Here is a 22,441-nt window from a genome sequence, read left to right on the forward strand (position 1 = left end):
CCTGGGCTCAGGTCATTCTCCCACCCAGGCTTCCTAGTGGCTGACACTACACAGGTGTGTGCCTCTAGCCAGCTCTCCTCCCTGCAGACAGAGGCTACGGTGTAGCCCAGGCTGCCCTCAAATACACCATCCTCATCCCTCTACCTCGGCCTCTCACCTATTGGAATTGCGGCTACACGGATTTGCACCACCACCTGACTTTACCATCAATCCCCGATTCACACTCTGTAAGAAGATAGGACAAGCTCTCACTTCAAGGTGGTTCCACAGAAGTTTTCAACGTATGACAATGTGTAAGGGTACCTGTACAGCCATCCTGTTGTCCACTCTCAGGATTTAGCAGATTGCATGAGACATTCAACACTTCATTATAAAACAGGCCCAGCAAGTAAAGGCACTTGTCACCAGCCGGGGGACCTGAGTTGGGTCCCTAGGATGCACATGGTAGAAGAAGCGAACCGACTCCCAAAATCGGTCTTCTGACCTCCACATGTATGAACCTTGTCCCCACCCAACAAGGAAATGTAATTTTTAAAAAGCAGGGAGGTGGAGAAATCAGTCACTAGAACACTCTGCTCTTGCAGAGGACCCGAGTTCAATTCCCAGTACCACATCAGGTGGCTTATAAACACCTGTAGCCTAGGCAGGTATGATGGTATACGTCTTTAACCTGCACTTGGGAGACGGGCAGATAGATCTCCATGAGTTCGAGGCCTGGTCTATATGAAGAGTTTCAGGCCTGCCAGGGCTGCATGTTGACCCTCTCTCAACAACAAAAAGTTGTCTTTTATAATCTATTCATTTTTATTTTATGTACATTGGTCTTTTTGACTGCATGTATGTCTGTGTGAGGGTGTCAGGTCCCCAGGAACAGGAGGTACAGATAGTCGAGAGCTGCTTTGTGGGTGCTGAGAATTGAACCTGGATCCTCTGGAAGAGCAGCCAGTGCTCTTAACTGCTGAGCCATCTCTCCAGCCCAGCTGTTGTCCTTTAAAATGGACTTTGTACTAGATGATTTTTCCTAACTGTAGGCTTCCTTAAATGTTCAGGACTCCATACTTTTGCCCTGTGCACCCCAGCTATCCCATGTATGGCTGGGGTGGAGGAAGTGGGACTGAGCCAGTCTGGTAATACCTTGTTCTACTAAGGCCTGGCTTGGTGGTGGCACTGGTTCCTGATCTGGAGACTGACTCAGAAAAGTCCCTTCCCTGACTCAGTTTCTCCACCTGCCAAGTACGTGGATTATCGCCTTTCCTACCCCGAGGCTGAGGAAGAGGCTTGTCCATTTTGCTTTTTTTCCTGGGGAAATCTCACCTTCAAAGTGCTACATTTTTATTACAGACGTTTATGAAAACAATGGTGGCAGGGCAGTGATTGTCTTAATTACGATAATTACGGAGCAAGAGTGAGTGGGTAGAAGACCTGCTTATTTACCAGGTCCTCAAAGATTTCAGTCTTCCCCCGATATCCCCTACAATCCCAGAGCTGGGACATAAACTCCTATGCCACTAATTCAGCCAAATCAGCGCGCGCGCGCACACACACACACACACACACACACACTCTCACCTTTTTTAAAAAATCTTCAGTGGAAGCTTCTATTTGTCCAATAGGTGGATTATATCAGGTTTGGTGAGAAGCTATTTTCATACCGCTGGTGATGGGGCTTGAGTTAGACTGTGATAGGTCGGGGATCATTCTAACAGCCAGAACCTAGGGTGAGGGAGAAAGGAGACGTGGGCCAACAGGGAGGATGGTGAGCTGGGCTGGGTGAGCATAGCCTGCGTTTGGCTTTTCAGCATAGTCGGGGGTCTCCAGGGCCAGGCTTGAGGAGAAATGTTGGTCTGGTATTCTGCCTGGGTACCGGGACACCACAACCCACTCCTCACCACAACCTCGATCTTCATCTCTGAATCATCCTTTAATGAGGTCCCATTTTCAATCTGTACCCCATTATTAAGTAGATCATGCCTTCCATGACAGTGTATTATTGTCCCCCAACTCTGAGAGAACTGTGGGGGTGACAGTTGGAAGTGTGAGGACCCTCCTGTGAGCTCAGCCCTGACTCACACTTAGATTCTTCTTTAGCAGAAATCCCACCAGGGTGGCCCACCTGCCCCAAAAACCAGTCCTGAACTGAGCTGGGTCCACTCCAGGGAAACTCACAAATTTCTCTTATTTTTTATTTTTAAAGGCAACATCTCATGTGCCCTGGGCTGGCCATAAATTTGCTATTTAACTAAGGATGACCTTGAACTTGAACTCTTCATCCTCCTACCTCTACTTCCAAGTGCTGGGAATATAGCCAGATACGGCCACCAAGATGGGTGGGAAGGGACAGGTGGGTTGGTGCCAGCATGATGCCCGGAGTTTGATCCCTGGGACTCAGATAATGGAAGGAAAGAACCAACCTCTGAACGTTCTCCTTTGACCACCACATGCGCACACACAAAGTAAATAAATGTAATAAAAGAATTGGTTTTAAGGCCAGCTGTGGCGGCGAGAGTCTGCAACGCCAACACTCCTAGGTCAAGGTGGGAGGCTGAGACAGAACTACCCAGAAGCCCAAAGAGATCATAACTCTGCAGAAACCATAGGAAGCCTTCCCTGTCGACAAGGTGGATTGGTAAATTTGTTCCCTGGTCTCCCTACTCACACACCACAGTACTTCTGCACTCATACACAAAGACAAACTAGTAATATATAATGCATATATTATTTGTATATACTGTATGCATACATATATGTTAATATATGCTTTATTATACATACAACATGTGTAACATATATTTTGCCCATGGTTCGACTGGAAAGGATCGCTGTTGTGTGTCTTTGTGTCACAGACTGCTCTGTGATCACTCTTTGTGCTTATTAATTTACGAGGATCTACCCAGGCCAAACGGGACACGTCCCGTTCACTTTGGTGACTGTCCCTTGTGCTATGGAGGGTGTTTCTTTCACCAGTTCCCCAGGCGTGGCCTTTCAGGTTGGTTTCTGGTGCTAGGAACATCCTCCACCCGTCAGGAGTATTTCTCCATCACCCACTCAGGTACAGGATCCCGAGTCCTTCACAAATCACAGAGCTTTGGAGACACATCTCCAGAGATAGCTTTTATCAAATTCTTGCCACTTATGCCCAGATGGGCATGACTAAGCCAGAGGGTACCCCTCTGTTCTCCTGATGGACAGGACCTGCTCCAGATTGCCCTGACAGAGGAAGCAGGGAGAGCCAGGCTGGTTCCTGGTTTGTGGAGCTGCTCTTAGGACCCCTTCCCTGGGCCAGGGTTTCACTCAGTGGCCATGTTTAACCAGCCCTCAGGTTGAGCTTGAGTGTGGAAAGTTCTGTTTGAAACTGGGCCGTCCTAGATAATCCAGAGACTCTGAGGTACCCCTGGACAGGCTCCAGGTTGACCTTGCCCAGTAATGTGGGGAGGGGAGAAAGGCCCAGGCTCCACTGAGATCGCCAAGGGCTGCTGGGCCGGCCCTGCCCCCTATCCGGCCTCCGCCCCTGCCCTTCCTACGCTCCCGGCGGGCGACCTGGTAGCTCGGGAGCCCAAACCTGTCGGGCCGGTTTGTAGAGCCACGGGGACCGAGGGAAGAAGGCTACAGAAGGATGCACGGCCTGGCCCGCACTGTCCGCCGCCGGAGCCTGTCCTGCCCACCCGCCCGAAATCATGACGCGCACGCCGGGCCTCATGGTGCCCCTGCTGGGCCTGAGCCTGGGGCTGGCCCTTAGCCTGCCCAGAGCTGTGGCAACCGACTGCGGGTCCCTCGGGCGCGTGGAGCAACTGGCATTCGCTCCGGCGGCCAGGACCCGATGGCTGGCCCCTCGGTTCCGCGCGCCAGGGCCCCTGGACTCCCTGTATGGCACCGTGCGGCGATTCCTCTCCCTGGTTCAGCTCAACCCCTTTCCTTCAGGTGAGTGTCCCCCTCTCCCAGAGGACCTCTGCAGGCACTGGGTCCCCAGCTAGCCTCTGTGCACATCCTGTCCACAAGCACTTGCAGGGTGAGGTTTCTTCTGGCACTGCACAGCCTTCTTTTTCCACAGGTTCTTAGATTCCACAAGCAGCTCCCTAGCCATGTTTGACCTTGGGCCAACCCCTTTTCCTCTCTAAGGGCAAGCACATTATATTGAATCATGGCTCCTTGTCCCAGCGCCGGGGGGAGGGGGGGTGTCAGGGGTCAGGAGGGCCAGAGGAGGCAGCGGGAGGACAAGGACTACCAGGCCAGCTGCAGGGCCTGCCAGAAGGGTCCAGAAGGTCTGCTTGAAGCCTTCTACCAGCTGCGTCTCCTGCAGCATGATGAGGCCTGGCACGCTGTCACGGCAGCCTGCCTGACACTGCCTTCTCTAAGAATGTCCCTTAGCCTGACAGTGGGGAGAGGCTAGACACAGGGGCAAGGCAGTGGCTGTCCCCAAACCCTCCAAATGCTTCCTTTCCCTAGAGTTGATAAGGGCCTTGCTGAATGATCCACCTTCTGTGAAGACCGATGAGGTGAGGACAGAGCCACAGGTGCTGGGGGAGGGAGTCAAGGGTGAGCAAAAGGAGGCCTCATCTGCTCAGGTCAGCCCACCTTGCCGAGGGTTTGCCGGAGTGGGGTCTTTTTCCTTTCCTTTTCCCCTCGTTTTACTCACAGTGGGGTTTGGAGTGATCCCCAGTGCCCCTAGACCCCAGTTACCTCATCTGTACAATGGTAATCAGCAAGGGTGCCCCTCACCTCCTGGCTGCCTGGGTTCACCAGGGTCCAAGCAGAGGCACTCAGGCCTTGCCTCCACTTCTGCCTTCCACGGAGAGTAGGGGAAAGGCAGGGCGGGCCCCCTCATGCCTTGCCGCCTTGCCCAGGTGGTTCGGTATGAGGCAGGCTACGTGGCGTGCGCTGTGATCGCCGGCCTCTACCTCCTGCTGGTGCCCATCACTGGACTCTGCTTCTGCTGCTGCCGCTGCCGCCGGCGCTGCGGGGGCAGGCTGAAGACGGAGCACAAGGCCATGGCCTGTGAGCGTGGCACCCTCATGACCTTCCTGCTGCTGACCACGCTCGTACTTCTGTGAGAGGCGGCCTGGGTTGGGGGGCGGGTAGGGGAGGGCTTGAGGGGGGCCCTGTGCTCCCAGGCACACTGCAAACTCCTTTTCTCCTTGCCTCCCCCACTGCAGGATCGGTATGGTCTGTGCTTTTGCTACTAACCAGTACACACATAGTCAGACAGGCCCCAGTGTGAAAGCTGTCCCTGAGACCCTGCTCAGCCTCAGAGGCCTGGTCTCTGATGTTCCTCAAGTGAGTACTCAACTAGCCAATTCCCTCATCTATGCGTGAGTGCCCTGCTTCAAGCCGCACAAGGAGAACCTGTGGAGGGGGTGTGCCTTCCCATATGCACCTCACTGCCCACTGATGGAAAGTCCCTGAATTGCCTACCTGAAGGATGCGGTGGCCCAAGGACAGGCAACATGGCTTGCTCCCCTGTGTTTGCTTAGGAGCTGCAGGCCGTGGCTGAGCAGTTCTCCGTGCCCCAGGAGCAAGTCTCAAAGGAGCTGGATGGTGAGGGTTACAGTTGGCCAGCTCCAGGTCCCTTTGCCCTAGCCTATTTTGGGGAAACCTCTCAGCTCCCTCACCCTGGACCCCACCAGGGTGTCACTTCACAAAGAGGGATCTCCTTGTGTAGCAGCTGTGCTACTGCAGGACAAGGAGGCCAGCATCACTTTGCAGAGCCCAGGGCTCACAGTGGAGGCATCCTCGGCTCCTGGGGGTGGGGGGTAGGGGGGACCAGCTCTGTCAAGTGCCCTGTGTTGTCCAGGTGTCGGTGAGAACCTTGGGAACATAATTCATAACCGGCTCAAGAGCACAGTGTACCCGGTGCTAGCCTCAGTGCACAGCCTGGGCCAGGGTAAGTTGGACCAGTGCCCTGCATGTGGGTGGGTCCAGCAGGTGTTCTCCAGGAGCTAATTCTCCCATCCCCCACCCCTGTATTTCATGTACTACCCCAGCTCCACCCAAGCTTTTCTCCTTCCATTATGCTGGGATCCTGTATGTGGCATCCCTGCCTACTTCCTGGCCTCGTGCACCCAGCAGCAGTTTCCGTTGTGGCTATAGATAGTTTACATCCCTTTTGGCCGGAAGGAGAGTACCCCTTTTTCCTAGGCTGCTGAAGGCACCAGGAAACCAGGAGCTCCTCAGGCCACGCGTGACTCTCTTAGCCCTGCAGGTCTCCATAGACCATCTTCGAGCCCTGAACGCCACCTCAGTGGAGCTGCAGGAGGGTCAGCAGCACCTGGGAGCCCCTCTGCAGGCACACCGGGAATACCTGCTCACCCTCCTTCAGGAGAGCTGGTGCCGAGGGAGCTGCCAGGGGGTCCTGAGCCGGGCCAGTGCTCTGCAGCTGGGTGCTGACTTCAGCCAGGTACAGGCCCTGAACAAAGTCATTGGGACTTGGAAGGACTGGTCTAGCCTGCACCTTTGGAATCCTCTGGCATCCTAGTGATCAGGCGGCTGTCTTTCCTTGGGCTTTGCCTACCTTCCCATAGCACCCAGCGTGAATGACCCTTCCTTCTTAGCGTGAGCCTAAGCTCTCCGCATGCTACACACTGAGTCTCCTGAACTCGCTTCTCAGGCTCTGCCTCCTAGGGTGATGGTGGGGGCGCTTTGTAGTCCCCATTTTACATATGAGGATGCTAAGGGTTCCAAGGCACCTCCTCTCTCCTATAGGGATCTTTCTCGTGTATAGACACTCCCTATTTCAGGTGCCCTCTGTGGATGATGTCCTGCACCAGCTGAAGGGTGTCCCGGAGGCCAACTTCTCCAGCATGGTCCAGGAGGTAAGCCCTATCTCGGTTACCGGGGCTCTTGCTCCACCAGCCCAGGAACTCACAAGGGAAGGGTCTCAGTTTCACTCTTTGGAGCAAGAACCCGGGTAAGCCAGGCAATGGTGGCCCATACCTTTAATCCCAGCCCTTGGGAGGCAGAGGCAGGGGAACATCTGGAGTTCAAGGCCAGCCTGGTCTACAGAGCCAGGGTTATACCAGAAAACCCTTTCTGGAAAAACAAACAAACAAAAAGGAACCTGGTTAAACTGAGTCCACCCCCGCCCTGTGGCAACTGGGGCTAGAGGCTCATTGTGCCAGCGCCTACTGCACACAGTCAGATTGGAGAGGCTGGTCTGCAGCTCACTGAGCTGGGCTCCCATAAGGCATGGGGTCTTTGGGCCACAAGGGAGCAGGTGCTTTGTCTGCACCCTGGAGGGCAGGCCTGCTTTCTGAGTGGGGACAGCCAAGGCGGGGGTGGTACTACGTGAGTCAGAGCCTGTGACCCAGGGCCTGGAGTTGGGGAATCAGTGAGTCAGCTGTGCCGGGAGGCTGGGGAGAAGGAAGCCAGACTAAAGCAGATGGAAGGTTGGAGCTGGACTGAGGGAGTAGAGCTGGCTGTTGGGACAGAATGAGTGGGACAGGTGAAGGGTGAAAGCTGCTGCTGTCTAGGAATCGGCCACAAGTAGAAGGGGGTATAGGGGTTGGTATTATGCCCCGTGTGCAGGACTTGAGTCAGGCAGGGGGAACCATGTTTGCAAGGACAAAGAGGACCACTTCCTTTGCTGGGAGCATTGAGCAGCAGCACCCTCCCTCTGGGCCTGTGACTTTGAGGCCCCAAGGTGGAATTCCAGGCAGAGAGCAATAGACAGCCTTGCTTGGCTCTGCAGGAGAACACCACCTTCAATAGCCTCCCGCTCCTGGTTGCAATGCAGACGGCCAATGTGGTCAAAGGTGAGGCCCTGCTCAGGGGTCTGGCTGCCTGGCGTGCCACCCCCACCACACCCCTTCCAGAGAAGGCTTGCTGAGAGAGGAGCTGGGCAGTGGTGGGGATATGCCTATCTTCCCTGTCTGGTGGGCTTCCTGTGGGTCCCAGAAACTTGGCCTGACTCCTGGGTACCCTCTGTTGTATCCCCTAAAACCCCCGCGGCTTTGGGCAGATCTGAAAAAGGCACTGGCTGAGCAGCCTGAAGGTGTGAGGATGCTAGCCCAAGAGTTCCCAGGCTCTGAGGCGGCTTCCCGATGGAGCCAGGCACTGGAGAGGCTGGAACTACACAGCCGCCCCTACTTGCAGGAAGTGCAACGGTATGAGACATACAGGTAAGTGGTGCCTTGAGCCTCCATCCTGTCCATCTTACCTTCAGCCATGTGTGCCCAAACCTGAACCTGGCGACCTTGCAAAAGCTACCAGACCTCAGGAAATGTTTGCACCCCTGCATTCTAAAGACCTGGTCTGGTGCCTAGAGGCCCAGGTCCCAGGCCAGGCCTCTGGTGCCAGCTGGCTCCCCTCTCAGTGAGCCCCATACTCTCTCTGTGGCAGGTGGATTTTGGGATGTGTGCTGTGCTCTGTCGTCTTGCTTGTGGTGATCTGTAACCTGCTGGGCCTCAGCCTAGGCATCTGCGGGTTGTTTGCCAGGGAGGACCCCAGCCACTCTGAAACCAAGGGCGAGGCTGGAGCCCGCTTCCTCATGGCGTAAGAAAGGGCCAGGGCGGGGAAAGGGGACCTCACTGCTGGGTTGTCAGATTTCTCCTGGTAGGGCAACATGAGTGGAATCTAGCAAGTTGGGAGAATGGTGCTGACCTGGTCCCCATTCCTTGAGCAACTCTGGGTAAAGCGATGACCTCTCTGGGCCCCAGTGTCCTTTCCCTAAGGGGTTCGGGCTGAAGCAGGAGAGCGACACCATTAATAACTACAGTGTTCCCACCAAGCCCAGACACAGCTTCAGAATCTTCCTTAACCCGGCCTCTAGACAGTCCCAATGCCAACAGGAGGGAGCAACAAAGGCAGAATCTGCTTGTCACCCTTAAACTAGATAGCCTTTCAGGTCAGGGATGCCACATATAGTTGGCCAAGCTGTTCTTTACACAAGGTGCTGATGAAAGGGATTAGTGAGGAAGTAAAATCTACCGCACATTTCACAGTCAGGGCCTCAGGGCCTGACATGGGGTTGTGCCCACTCCCAAAGAAACTGTACGTCAGTGGCAGCAGTCAAAGAGTCCTTACTGCCCAGGGTCTCTGGAGTGTTATCTGTGTGGACCAGTCATGTCTCACTATGCCAGTTACTATTTAGAAAGATTGGGCACTAGAGCTGGTTTCTTCCATCTGCCCTAAGTACAGAAATGGCTCTTTGAACAAGCAGGTGTCCTTCCTCTATGATTCCAGGGCAGCAAGACCCAACAGTAGGATGGGGTGGGAGTTTGGGGGTAGGGTGCCAAGGAGTTGCCAGGGGTGCTGGGTTCTCCTTTGCCCAGGAGGCATGCCTTGTTGCCAACCCGTGGCCTGTGCTGGCCCCAGGAGGTGGGTGGTCCAGGCAAGTCAGCTTCTATGTTCCTTCAACTGTGTCTCTCACCTCCAGAGGTGTGGCCTTCAGCTTCCTCTTTGCAGCCCCGCTCATCCTTCTCGTGTTCGCCACCTTCCTGGTGGGTGGCAATGTGCAGACGCTGGTGTGCCGGAGCTGGGAGAGTGGAGAGCTGTATGAGGTGGGCCTGGGCCTGCTCCAGCTCAGAGGGAGTTGAAGGGAGATTGGGCCAAGAGACTGAGTCAGGAGGAAGTGGGAGCCAGAGGTGCAAGTGGGAGAGAGGGACAGGAGGAAGGAGATCTGTATGCATGGGAGCATATAGAGAGACACCTGTGAGCCCCGAGCGCCTGGGGTGTTCCCCTGGGCCCAGCAAGGATTCCAGGTGGCCGCACCTACACTCTAACTCTGTGCCTGGGAAGGAAGGGTACTGTAGCGAAGGTCCAGCTTGCACTATTGCCAGAGATTCATAGGCAAAGTCCCAGGAAGGAGTCAGGACCTGGAGTCCTTTGAATTAGAGAGCAGGTTTGGTTGGAGTAACGGTGTCATCAAGCATTCAGGTAGCCTCGCCCCTCACTCCTCTGTGCACCATCTTTTCCTGGCCACCTGCAGTTTGCAGACACCCCGGGGAACCTGCCCCCATCTATGAACCTGTCCTACCTTCTTGGCCTGAAGAAGAACATCAGCGTCCTCCAGGCCTATCGGTAAGTGGGGAGGCCTGCAGCTGGGACTAGGGTCTGGAAAGAGGAGGGAGGTATAAAAGTGGGTGTTCCCTTAGAGTGAAGCCAGCCCCACCTGCCATCTTTCATGCCTTTTTTTTTTTTTTTTTATGTGTATCTTTCTTCCCCCAGACAGTGTAAGGCAGGGGCCGTGCTCTGGAAGGTTCTGCAGCTCAATGACTCCTATAACCTGGATAAGCACCTGGATATCAAACAGGTAGGAGAATGTTCCAGAAGGCTGCTAGGATCCTCCTCATGCACATCCCTTTTATTCTGTTCTTCTGGGGCACTGTCTCTGAATTAAAAACATCTCTATCAAGGCACCCCAAGGCAGAGATCTTAACAACCAACTCAGGGCCTGGCCAGACTTTGAACTATGGAAGATTCTGGGGATGTGAGTGTGTGAGTAGATGGATGCCATGGCCATCTCTGAGGATGTGCTCCAGGGAAAACTGAATACAGCACAGGTCATGCGAGGCGAGGACAGTGACAGTAAGAGTGTGGGAGGGGTGGGGTGGTCCTGATGAGGACAGATCCCAGGTAGCTTGTTCTAGCTGGGAGTGGCATGGAAGTGCTCCTGACCCAGCGGAGTGACACTGTTGGAGAGCTCCCTGCGGCCCTTCCTGAACCCTCAGAGCCAGTTGGTGGTAGATTCTACTCCCCCAGTCTGACCCGGAGTTTCAGGCTGTCTGTCCTCCCAGGACTTAGGTGGAGAAGTGTGGAAAGGTAGGAGGGACATGGTAGAGAACAGAGGCCCTTGTCAGCACTGGCAAAAGAAAGCTTCAGAATCTGGCGGGGGGTGGGGAGAGTTCATTTTAGAATGTGGCTCTAAAGATGTATGAAGCATGCCTTCTGTCCTCTCTCCATCCCCAGAGAAGATAGGGGAGAGGCCCCTGAGGAGCCATTTCTCTAAGCATGTCCTAGACAACACCCTGCAAAACACACACACACACACACACACACACACACACACACACACCCTGGCTAGCACTCTTGCTGCTCACACAAAGCTAGCTCATTTTGATCCACCCAAGAAATTTCTTAGGTCTGTCTCTATCACTAGTCATGGGTAACACGGTCGAACAAGACCAGTCCTGACTCCATCGCACCTTAACCCATGGCCGGGGATGTTTGTTTAATGTCAGCACCTTTTTTCCTCCAGTGTCTTTAACCAAGGAGTTGCCCCATGGCTTCAGCTTTTACAGCAGGGCCCTGGGCACAGGGGATCTCCAACCCTGCCAGCTGGAAGTCCTCTCAGCCTTACGTAACCTCAGCCCCAGAGGAGGAGAGCCCAGCTTTCAGAAAAGCATGGATCAATGAGGCTTCTGGTTCTGAGGGACCAGAAAGTTCTTTGAGGTTTCATGATATTTTATCAAATGTGACCTTGAAAAAAAAAAAAAAAACTTCTCAGAAAGCCACCAAGGAACCAGTTATGCACAGATCAGAAAGATAACATGTGCTGTTCAGGGCACCAGAATGTCTGCTGCTTCATGCCCTATCCCTGTCCTGATGCCTGGAGTGCTGCTACTGAGAGAGTTGAGGATCCCTCTCCCTGAAGAAAGGTTACCTAGTGGGATGGGAAGAGGTGATATCAGATGAGTTACCTTCTCTGGAGCTGGATGTCATGACCACAGGATAGGCAAATGCCAGATGTCTTTCCTGGAAACGTGGGTGTATCATTTATTCACTCTCTCACTCACTCACTCACTCACTCTCTCATTCACTCAGTCACTCAAAGCCTACAAACTTGTCTCTCAACCACCGCTTGACAGACTCTGCTTCAGATGAGGGGCCTCCGAGTAGTCAGAGCCCCAGGTATTACTGAGCTGATGAGCTTGGATTAACAAGCCCAGGAATAAGTGATTTTAGAGTATTGGGTGCTATGATGACCTTAATACAGAGGATGTGATCAAGAAGGGCCAGAAAGCTGTTTTGCATCAAGTGGCCACAGGAAGTATATGCCACAGCCCAGTAGCCACACGGTCCCTGGAAGCAGGCCGGGACACCGAGTAGAGTTCTCTCGGAAGCCTGGGAACCCGTGTCCAGAGTAGTGGTGCTGGCCCTTAAGCCTAGTGAGCAGGCTCAGCCACGTGTCCTCTCCCACAGTACACCCGCAAGTTTCAACAGGAGCTGCAGCGCTTCAAAGTGGATGTGAAGGACCTTGACCTGTTGACCCCCGAAGCTCGACAGGACCTGGAGGCTTTGCAGGGTAGCAGGCTGGAGAAAATCCACTATGGAGACTTCCTTGTACAGGTCAGTGAGACGCACATCTGCCCAGCAGGATGTGACACCCAATGGAAGGGCCATTCTGGGTGTGTTTTCACAGTCTCTCTGCTCCCGGGACTCTTTCCCGTTAAGGAAGTAGACATTCTCCCCCAGGTCCCTCCGTCTAGGCCACATGCCGCTGTTTGTGGTCCTGAACCCACTGCTGCCAGAACGCCCCACATGTATGGGTGTTTTGTCTGCATGTATGTCCAGGCACCATATGAATGCAGTGCCCGTGGAGACCAGAAGAGGGCAGCAGATTCCATGGGACTAGAGTTTCCGATAGTTGTGAGCCACCATGAGGGTGTTAGAAATCCAACCCCGGTTCTCTGGAAGAGCAGCCAGTGCTTTTAACGGCTCAGCCGTCTCTACGACTCAACCATGACTTTTCTTTGAGGCACTTCAGGGGGCATCTTCTTCTTTTTTTATTTTTTATTTTATTTTTTTCCTATTTCATTAGAAACGCTGAAATACTTCACAGCCTCGGTTCAAACTCACTGTGACTCCTCACAGTAGGCTTGCTGGGGCTGGGGTGTGTCTGGCTCAGTTGGCAGAGTGCTTGTCTCTCAAGCGCAGAGCCCTGGGTTCATTCCCCAGTACTGCATTAAAGCCTCAGGCCTGAATCTCAGTGCCTGAGAGGTAGAAAGAGGAGGATGTGCGAGTCTGAGTTCAGCCTAGGCTATATGAAACCATCTTTGAGATAATAGCAGCAGTGATGGAGATGCCATGGAAATGATGAGTCTGGGAATTCAGAGGCTGAGGGTAACTGGGGACATCTGGGTTCAGCCTTCATCCTGCCTTCCCTCAGATCCAAAAGCCTGTGGTGAAGACTGACATGGAGCAGCTGGCGCAGGAGCTGGAAGGACTGGCTCTGGCCCAGGTGAGAAGGGGGCAGAGACCCTTCATCCAGACGGCCATTAAGAGGGAGACCTGGGCAGGAGGGGCTAGGTATGCTGGGATTGGAGAGGGGACAGGGACAGAGGCTGGGGCCTGAGGACACCACCCGTGGGTGCTGAGGCTTTTTGCCCTGCCGGTGGGCTTGAAAGCTCTGCAGCTTCGGTTCCCATTCAGGCCCTGCTGCCGATTTTCTGTGCGGCCTTGGGCAAGCCATTTCGGATCTCCGGGCCTGTGTCTCTGCATCTGTAGACTGTCCCAATCTCAGATCAGATGAAACATCTGGCCTAACCTCACACAGCTGGGCCAGCTTCAGAGCCTACTGGGATGGGTGCCGAGAAGACACCCCCCTCCCTTGTGGACACGTGTGCTCAGTACAGGAAGCCACTCTCTGTGTTTAGAGATGTGTCAAGTTTCTGAAGGTCCCTTTAAGACATCTGAGACTCCACAGCCACCTTGACCCTGGGTAGAGCAGGGAGCATTGCCCAGTTTTAGCAGCGCTCTCCAGAAGCTTACATCGTGCTGTGGCAGATTTTAGTGGCATCCAGCTCAGGAAAGACGTAATACAGGAAGAACCTGAGCTTGGGGGCTTTCTGTCTCTGAGCCCAGCACTTTCCACCTCCCTTCATCCCCTTGGAGGGCTGCTCTTCCCGTTGGGGTGGGAACAGTTCTGACCTTTTTGTCTGCCCTCAGAACGACTCTGCACTGAGGCAGCAGCTACAGGAGGAGGCCAGAGAGCTTCGAAGCCTCTACCAGGAGAAGGTTGTCCCCCAGGAGAGCCTTGTGGTAAGTTTGGAGGGAGTCTGGGGCCTGAGGGAGAGGAGGGATGGAGAGAAAGCAGTGAAAGGAGAGCGGGATCAGACAGTCTTCATTTCTTGCCTCTGAATTTTTGCCTGTAACTACCTTGATTCTTCCTCCACAGGCCAAGCTCAACCTCAGTGTCAGGGCCCTGGAGTCCTCTGCCCCAAATCTTCAGGTGGCTAATGGGAGAGGGAGGGTGGCAAGATGGCTGCTTGAGATCTCTGTTCTGTTCTGTCCTATTAGAAGGTGAAGGGGGAGGAAGGGGAGGGGTCAGATCATTAGGGACCTCTTTCTTTGGCCTCTGGGTCCTAGAGCCTGCCCCTCCTCCTTTAAGCTGATGTGTGGTACAGTGTAGGATGGGTGGATGGTGAGTGGATATGAATAGCTGAGTTGGTCTATCGTCTCCTGCAGGTGAATGCCTCAAACATTCTTGGCAATGTCACTTATCTCAAAGGAGAGCTGCCTGCCCAGACCAGCCTCATCCTGAGGAATGTGAGTTGAGGGCAGGGTATTGCCTTTAAGCCAACCATGAGGAGTCTATCCTGGGCTTCTCCAGCTCATCTCTCAGTGTGGCTCCCGTGAGAGCCAGGCTTGTCCTGATGATGATGATGAGGTGTGGAGAGGCAGGACCTTTGCCAACCCAGGGCTCCTCTCTTTCCCGTAGGCCACTGAGTGTTTCCTGACCAGGGAAATGGACTACTTCTCTCAGTATGTGGCCTGGGTAAAAGAAGAGGTAAGTGAGGACACAGAACCCCACCTGGGCCTCAAAGTGTACCCACCCCGGAGGACCAGCTGTGGGGCCCTTTGGGGGTGCCCTAGGCCTTTGAGATTGGACCCAAATTCCCAAACCTGCCATCTGCACTCTGGCTCACAAAGATGACGATGTCCACCCCACTTCTACCCCCAGAACTTGTGTGAGGCCCATGTACGAACTAGGTTGGCCATAGCTTTCTAGAATATCCCATCTATACCTTGTCCCCATGCCTCTCCATGGACGGATCCCTCACCCCGCCATCAAAGCCCACCTCCTCCTGCATGCCCTCTGGGCTTCACAGACTAACCTTGCCTATCTTGGCTTACCCTGAGTATCTGTATGTATGCACACATGCTTGTGTGTGCCTCTCCAGCAAGAATGGCTTAAAGCCATAATTGGGGACATAATGAGACTTACATGTAGGCTGGTGAGTAGGTACAAAGGGTGAGAGCTGAGTAGGAAGTTCAGTATCCCAACCTTCCAATGGACCCATGGCCATTATGTCTGCACGTTCACCTGCCACTCTATGTTCAAGTGTGAGGCATCCCCAGATGTGGCTGTGGGCTTCTCTATGTTCCTATCAGCCTCATCCTCAGAGGAGGGGGTACACACCTGTGGATCCCGGTGTCCTCACATACAACCTGCCTCGTGTTTGGCACCACAGGTGACTCAGCACATCGCCACCTGCCAGCCCCTCTCTGTAGCCCTGGACAATGGTCATGTGATCCTGTGTGACATGATGGCCGACCCCTGGGTGAGTGTCCCCAGCCCATCATGGATACAGAGGCCAATGGAAGGGGACTGAAGGAGGGCATGAGGCCAGGTGGGTGGAGTCAGTGCAGGGCCTCTGGGCACAGGGCAGGTGGGAAGGCACTAGGCCCATCCTGGTGAGCTGACCTTGTGGCTCCCATCCAGAATGCCTTCTGGTTCTGTCTGGGGTGGTGCACCTTCCTCCTCATCCCCAGCATCATCTTCGCTGTCAAGACCTCCAAATACTTCCGTCCCATCCGGAAACGCCTCAGGTGAGGGGCTGCCAGAACCACAGTGGGCATCAGATATCTAGGAATTCTTCACAACCACTGGGACACACCCTGTCTGGGAACCTCCCAGGCACCAGCTCTAAGGAGTGTTGGGGCCTGAAAGTTCCTACATAAGCCCGCTGCATGTCTTTCTTGCTGTGACATATCCACTTGGGGACTAGCTTCTTGGGACTTCTCATCCTCTGAGGGATCCCTGACAGAGCTCCAGCTGTCCCTGTGTCAGGGCTGAGAGTGTGTGCTGGGGACTCACTTTAGTTCTGTGGTGTCACAGCTCCACCAGCTCTGAGGAGACACAGCTTTTCCATATCCCCAGGGTCACCTCCCTGAAGCTATAGGACCCACTGGTGAGTTCCACACCCCGCCCCCCACAATCCCTCAGTGCCTGAGCTGAGGGGCTGCAATCTGGGATTCTCAGCATCCGGGAGGGCAAGAAGGCTTGGGGTCTGGATCTGCCTGGAAACGGAACCCATCCCCCACCACCACCTGTTCCCTTTTTCATTTACAACAGGGCAAGGTGATCCCTGGGGGCTTCCTGTCCTTCTTCCTTGTCTCAGCCTGGACCAGAAGACTTCCGTAATTCCTGTCCCAGAGCCCAGGCTGGCCTCTAGTGCTGGCCTGTCCCCTCTTCTCCTCCAGCTTACCAGTCTCGCCTTTGCACCCTTTCTCCTCGTGAACCAAATCATACTCGGCCTTTACTGAACTACAGAGCCAATGGGTTCTTCTGGCCATCTAGCCCTTGTCCTCCTTGCTGTGGTATCTCAACAACACAAAGGGCCTCTTCTCCGCCCATGGAAGCTCCTTCTCCAGCCTTTAGGGACACAGATTCCTCCATTTGCCCCATCTCTTTCTCCCCTCTTCCTGTCCTAGCACCTCTCCCCTTGGCTGAGTTTGGTCCCCCACCTGTCCCAGCCTCCTTCCTGTTCCCTGCCCAGCTTGCTCTCTCCATGGAGGTCCTGCCTCCCTCTCCCCTCTTTACCTTCTCCTTGCTGCTACCTTGCTGGTTCCCAGCAGACGTCATGGTTGAGGTCGTGACCCCTGAGCCTTCTGTAGCTCTAGTCTGTATCTCCTGTTCCCAGCAGGTAAGGCAGGCCTGTGTGAGGACTGAGCTGTTAGAAATAGCAGTGCTGGCCCTATCTTCTCTCTGAGCATTGCCTCCTAAGATAGGATGAGGGATGTGGCCACACTGGGGTTCTCCCTTTGACTCACAGGCAGTAGCATGGGTGGTCCCCACTGTCTTTCCCTGGAAGGATCTAAGTGGTGAGAACAAAGTATTTGCACTCCTCCTTCCATTCTGCACATATGGCCTGGGCTCACCCCTCACCCATCTCTGCATGGTCCCTACGTGCTGGACACTGGGTCCAGAAAGGACGAAGAAAAGAGAGACAACATGGACCAGCCTCTGTTCCATTAACATGTTCTCACATCCCTAAGCTTTGGTTCTGGGTCCCTGAGGCTGGTCTCTGAGGCTGAGGCTCAGTATACGTTTGGTATTTAATGCACATTTGTGAGAAGAGCTCCAAGGCCTCTCTGACTGCAGGCATCCTGGGACTGTGGGATGATTCAGTGGGAGGAGCAGCGCCTGCCTAGTCATGTGATCACAGCCTGGTTCTGATGCTGCTAGCTGGGGCACCTCGTGTTGCATGGGTTCCCCCAAGCCTCGATTTCTTTTATTGTAAAGTGGAGGGTTGTGAAAGTCACACATGATGATGGGCAGAAAGCCTCGACAGGGTCTGGTGTTGAGCAAGTGCAGCTCCCGAAGCTCAGGAGTTCCGAGCCAGGCTGAAAGAAGAGTCAGGGTCTGGGCATGAGGGAGGGATGCCCTTCATGATGCTTGCCGGCTCTGTTTCTGGAAATGTTGAATTACATCTTATGAACTGGATAGTGGTCCCCAATGCACTGAGACTCCTGCAAGCATATGCTCAAACTGGCATCCTGGCAGATTTTTTTTTTTTTTTTTTTTTTTTTGCTTTTCCAAGGGGTTGGAAGTTTTTTTTTTTTTTTTTTTTTTTTTTTTTTTTTTTTTTGGCTTTTCCAAGAGGTTGGAAGTTTTTGTTTTGTTTTTGTTTTCCAGTTGTTATTTGTTTGTTAACTTGGGGGTGAGAAAGTGACACCCTGTATTTTTTTAAATGCAATTGATGGGATCTAAACAAACGAAATAAAAGCAATTAAAGATGATTTCCAGTTCAATGTCAGAGTCCCTTATCTGATCTCTTATACGCCTGAGCACATTAACCCATGTTATTTTGAACTTGACTCTCTCATGTGGATGGCAGCACCTGGTAATCTGCTCCCAGTGGCTGTTGGGTCCCTTGTTTTGTTTTGTTTTTTGTTTGTTTGCTTCATCTTTCCTCTCTTATATGGTGGAGTTAGTTGAAAATTGACACTCTTGTATCTGAAAATCTGTCAGAATAACTGGAGGCCTTGGATGACATCATCTTCCCTGAGGATGCCGTATGCATCTAGCAGTGGTGGAGGGCCCAGCAAACAGGGTCGCTGTAATACACTGGCAGAAACCAAATAACTCGAAGTTCCCAGGAGAGTGGGTCTGTGCCAACTCTTCATATTCCTAGGGCAGTGCCCACCCCAAAGCATGGCAGATTTGTCGGGCACACCTCTCTTTAATGAGCTTGGCTTTTAACTAGGTGCCATTTAAAGCTCTTCTCATCGTTCTTTGGAATGAGAACACGCCCTAGGATGGAAGTAGGCCGCTACTCCCACAATGCCTGCTTTTATACAATGCTGCGATTCGAACCCAGGACTTCATGCATATTGAGCAAGCATTCTATCAAATGAGCTACATCTCTGTTCCAGCTCTGTAGTTCTTTACCGGCCCATTTGCTCCCTGCAGTTTAAATGTACATGATTTCAAATGCTCAAAAGGCACATACGTCGCATGTTCTCAATTACAAGTGGTGTTTAGCTGGGAATTATTCCTCAAGCACCCAGAAATTAGCACCCAGAAACCTCGTCACAGCCCCCCCAACACTGGTTTGGACAATAAGGGTTGTTCAGAGGTACCCAGGGATGGTGTGGTGCTGGCAGTTGACAAAGAGACAGAAATAGATGCAGAGGGAAACAGATGCCCATTTTCCCGGTTTTAAATCCTGGGTGGAACCTGGCTAGAGCTGCTTCGTATAGAAACTAAAACCCATCACTGTGGCAATTGTCTGCTACCACCACACTCTCTGAGGAGGAGGTCAAGTTGGTATCTGTGGTTGAGCCTGATGAAGCTCCAGGAAGTTACCTGGTCGCCTCAAGGTCATCTAAATTAGATCCAGGTCCCTGGTCCTGATCCTGGACGTGTCCTCTTGGATTCTCTGCATGTCTCCATCTCCTGTGGGCACATGGGAAAGAGGCCCTGTCTCCAGAGATATTTGAGTCAGATGTCCTTTGATGTCCCCGTGGCAGGAGGCATGACAGATTGGGGGCCCTGGGAGTTCTGCCAGATGCTGCCCCGGGTCACTCGGGCCCTGTGGCAGATTCTGCCAAAGGAGCATCATGTGGGATAGGGCATCTGGGGTCCCAGGTGGACAGCTCTGGGCAGCTCGGGAGGCACAAGGCAAAGGCCACATGGCGGGGTCTGGAGCAGAGTGAGCTAAGCCTGCAAACCAGGAAGTGTGCTAGGCACTATGAATTAGCCGAGAGAAAGGCCAGCATTTAGCTACTTGGTTTAGAAAAGGAAAGTGCAGAGATGGGGCATGGACAAGAACCACCCAGAGGAGTCCACAGATCCTGGTGGCACACCAGCACCCATTGGAACTCCCTGGGGTCCGGTCTGAGGTCCTGCTCAGAGTTGACCAGGGACAATGTCCCTCCTACCACTGTCCAAGAGCCAAAACACATTTCTTTACCACTTCTGGCTAAGGACTGAGCTAGGAGGCTGGCAGCCAGCCTGATGGAACTAAACTTTTTCTCCTGGCAACTAGTCCTTTCCTGCGTATCTCGGATATGCCAGATATGCTGGATATGCCGGATATGCCGTGTGGAGTATTTCACACTCTTCAGTCTTACAGACAGTAGTAAAGTTGTCAACATGGGTGAGGAGAGTTGGAATAATGGGGAGGTGGGACCCGTCCCAGTCCTGACCGCTGCCCACAGTGATGCGGGATTGGGGACAAGGCACCTGAGCCCTTGTCTACATTGAGGGTTCCTAGGTACCAGGGCCAGCGGAGACTTGAGGGAGGTAGGCTAAGCCCGAGGGTGAGGTGACGTGCCTTCCCTTCAGGAAAGCCAGAAGGCATAAAAAAGAGCAGGAGGGTCAGCAAGATAGCTCTGTGGATAAGGAAACTTACTGCCAAGCCTGATCGCTAGGACCCAAGTGGTTGGAGAACCGCCACCCACAAATTGTCCTTTGACCACCACGTGCCTCCTTCCTGCCCCTTTAAAAAGCAGAGCAAGTGGAGTTCATGAGGTCCCTGCAGTCTGAGAAATGTAGCGACCAGATGCTTCATTCTTCCTCTACAGGGTCACTGTTAGCTGTGTAAATGGAAGAGCTAATGGGGAGGGCTCCTGGTCCAAATGAAGGCTCCGGTGAGAGCTGGCATGGGGCTGTCTTGGTTGGCCCTGTTTCAGGCCTGATGAAGAAACAGACTTCAGTCAAGAGCAGGTGAACCTACCCGTGGGTGTTGGAAGCTCCTTGATAGCCATGGTTCCCCAACCACAAAACAGCCACCTGGAAAGATGGACCGGCCAATTGGGAACAGGCCTCCATCAGACGGGCCTGTAGGCAAGGCTGTAGAGCATTCTGTTAATTGATGATTGATGTGAGGGGGCCCAGCATACTGGGAGCAATGCCACTCCTAAGCAGGTGGGTATGGGTTGGATAAGAAAGCAGGCCGAGTAAACAGTGTTCCTCCATGGTCTCTGCTTGAGCTCCTGTTCTGACTTCCTTTCATGCTGTACTATAAGCTGAAATAAACCCTTTCCTCCCACAAGTTGCCTGTGGTCGTTGTCGTATAATATATAATTAGGCCACACAACATACCTGGTATAAGGAAGTTTATTTGGGGGAGGGGAAGAGGAGAGGAGTTGGGGCCTCCAGGAGGAGAGGTGGGGACAGATGATTGGACATATGGACAGGCAGGCAGAAACGAACAGTCATGAGGTCAGAGAAGGACGAAAGAGAGAGAGAGAGAGAGAGAGAGAGAGAGAGAGAGAGAGAGAGAGTGCAGGGTGGCAGAAGTCCTTTTTATCCAGCACATACCTGGCATGCCTGGCAGTGTCCACAGGTGATGTCATGAAACCCTGCTAGGACCCTGAAGGCAAGCTAGCGTGTACATTAATAGTTGTCTTTATCACAATAACAGAAAGGAAAGTGGGACAGTAGGCCCCTGGGGCTACCCAGGACAGAGAAAGGGAGAGCCCATAACTCCACCAACCCCAGGAAGTGGCTTAGCTAGGCTGACCACCCACCCTCCCTGGGAGCAGGCCTCCTGCCTACAGAAGTCGGTTTGGTCCCAGTGGCCCCCACTTCAGGGCAGGTGTGCTGAATACGAATGAGCCAGAGGAGAGCCCGGACTGTGCTATGTGGACTAAAGCAACAGACCAAGAACTGCTTCTGTCCCCCTCCTAAAAAGTGTCCTGGGCCTGTCAGGTTTCCATGTGGCTAGTGGCAAAAGAGATTTCAAGGGTCTGAGGAAGAGAGCAGAAGTGACCCCAGGTGTTCACAGTTCCGGGCTGTGTCCACTTTTGAGATTTACAGCACCCAGGGGAAGGCTTTTTAGGGCAGCAGGGGTCTTTGGAGCTCTTGTGAGATTAGAGTGGAGGTCCTCTCACAGGTAAGGGCTGTGAGGTGTGGCTCCTGAGAGACGCCCACAAGGCCCTCTGCAAGGTCCAGACACAGCAGGGACCTGAGGCTCCTGGTATGGAGAGGTCATGAGCAGGAACTGAAAAGGGTTCAGAAGACACCAAGGTTTTTGGTTGTGGTTGTGTAAGTTTCTTTCCTAGATAGGAGGAAAGGGCCCCTGCTGGCTGAAAGAGGGCCATGGCTGCATCTTCACGTGTTGAAATAATAATAGCAGCTTCCTGAAACTTGAAATTACCCATCCCCCTTTCTCTTGCAATCTGCACCCCCACCCCACCTCCAGGCGCACCTGAGGAAGCCACAGCTAAAACCCACCAGCCTAACTTGCCAAACCACACTGGGTCTTCTTTAGCTTCCTAAACCTTTTTGGCTCCAACAGGCCAAATTCCAAGAGTCTCTCTTAGGGGAAGTTAGCCCGTGCTCATTTGGCAGAGCAAGGCTGAGGTCCACTTGAGGCCCCTTGGCCCCTTTTCATTCCTCCATCTCCCAGAGACCCTGGAAGGACCCTTGAAATGCCTGGGGCCCTGGGAAAGCCCCTGAGAGAACTGGAAGAAAATGGGTTAGGTGACTCAAGGCTCCTGGCAGAGCACAGGTTTTCCCCGGGGCCTGTGTTTATGAGGGGCACCTGCTGGGTAGGGGCTGGGGGGGTGGTTGTCACTGGCTCCCTGGTCAGCCAAGGAGGAGGGGAGCTGCTCTAGACTAGCTCTGGCCATAGCCTGTTATTCCCAATAAACACATATCAGAGGTGGAATCTCAGCAAGGGCGCCAAGCAGAGACTTGTGGCTCTCTAAAAAGAGGCACTGGCTTGGGGGTGGGCTGCTCAGAAGACCCTGCCTCCTCAGAAAATGCCATAAGTAA

At 53.5% G+C, this 22,441-nt stretch overlaps 1 protein-coding gene across 2 annotated transcripts; it reads left to right on the forward strand.

The window, feature by feature from the left end:
* Nucleotides 1-3,595: 3,595 nt before the first annotated feature.
* On the forward strand, nt 3,596-17,730 carry Prom2 (prominin 2). Of its 2 annotated transcripts, none has more exons than XM_055603572.1 (24): nt 3,596-3,918; nt 4,444-4,493; nt 4,842-5,044; nt 5,151-5,271; nt 5,469-5,532; nt 5,789-5,878; nt 6,189-6,391; nt 6,732-6,806; nt 7,682-7,745; nt 7,952-8,111; nt 8,332-8,484; nt 9,368-9,491; nt 9,920-10,011; nt 10,159-10,243; nt 12,133-12,279; nt 13,100-13,171; nt 13,879-13,971; nt 14,108-14,161; nt 14,398-14,478; nt 14,651-14,719; nt 15,405-15,494; nt 15,656-15,762; nt 16,052-16,124; nt 16,289-17,730. In XM_055603572.1, the coding sequence occupies exons 1-23, from the start codon at nt 3,675-3,677 to the stop codon at nt 16,113-16,115; spliced, it is 2,505 nt and encodes an 834-aa protein (XP_055459547.1). In that variant the 5' UTR covers nt 3,596-3,674; the 3' UTR covers nt 16,116-16,124; nt 16,289-17,730. The 2 variants fall into 2 exon arrangements, with proteins under 2 accessions (XP_055459547.1, XP_055459552.1); XM_055603577.1 differs by having other exon boundaries at nt 16,094-16,124.
* The last annotated feature ends 4,711 nt before the right edge of the window (nt 17,731-22,441 follow it).

The sequence above is a fragment of the Psammomys obesus genome, unplaced genomic scaffold (genome assembly GCF_907164565.1).
Source record: "Psammomys obesus unplaced genomic scaffold, mPsaObe1.curated_primary_1811, whole genome shotgun sequence".
Lineage (NCBI taxonomy): Eukaryota > Metazoa > Chordata > Mammalia > Rodentia > Muridae > Psammomys > Psammomys obesus.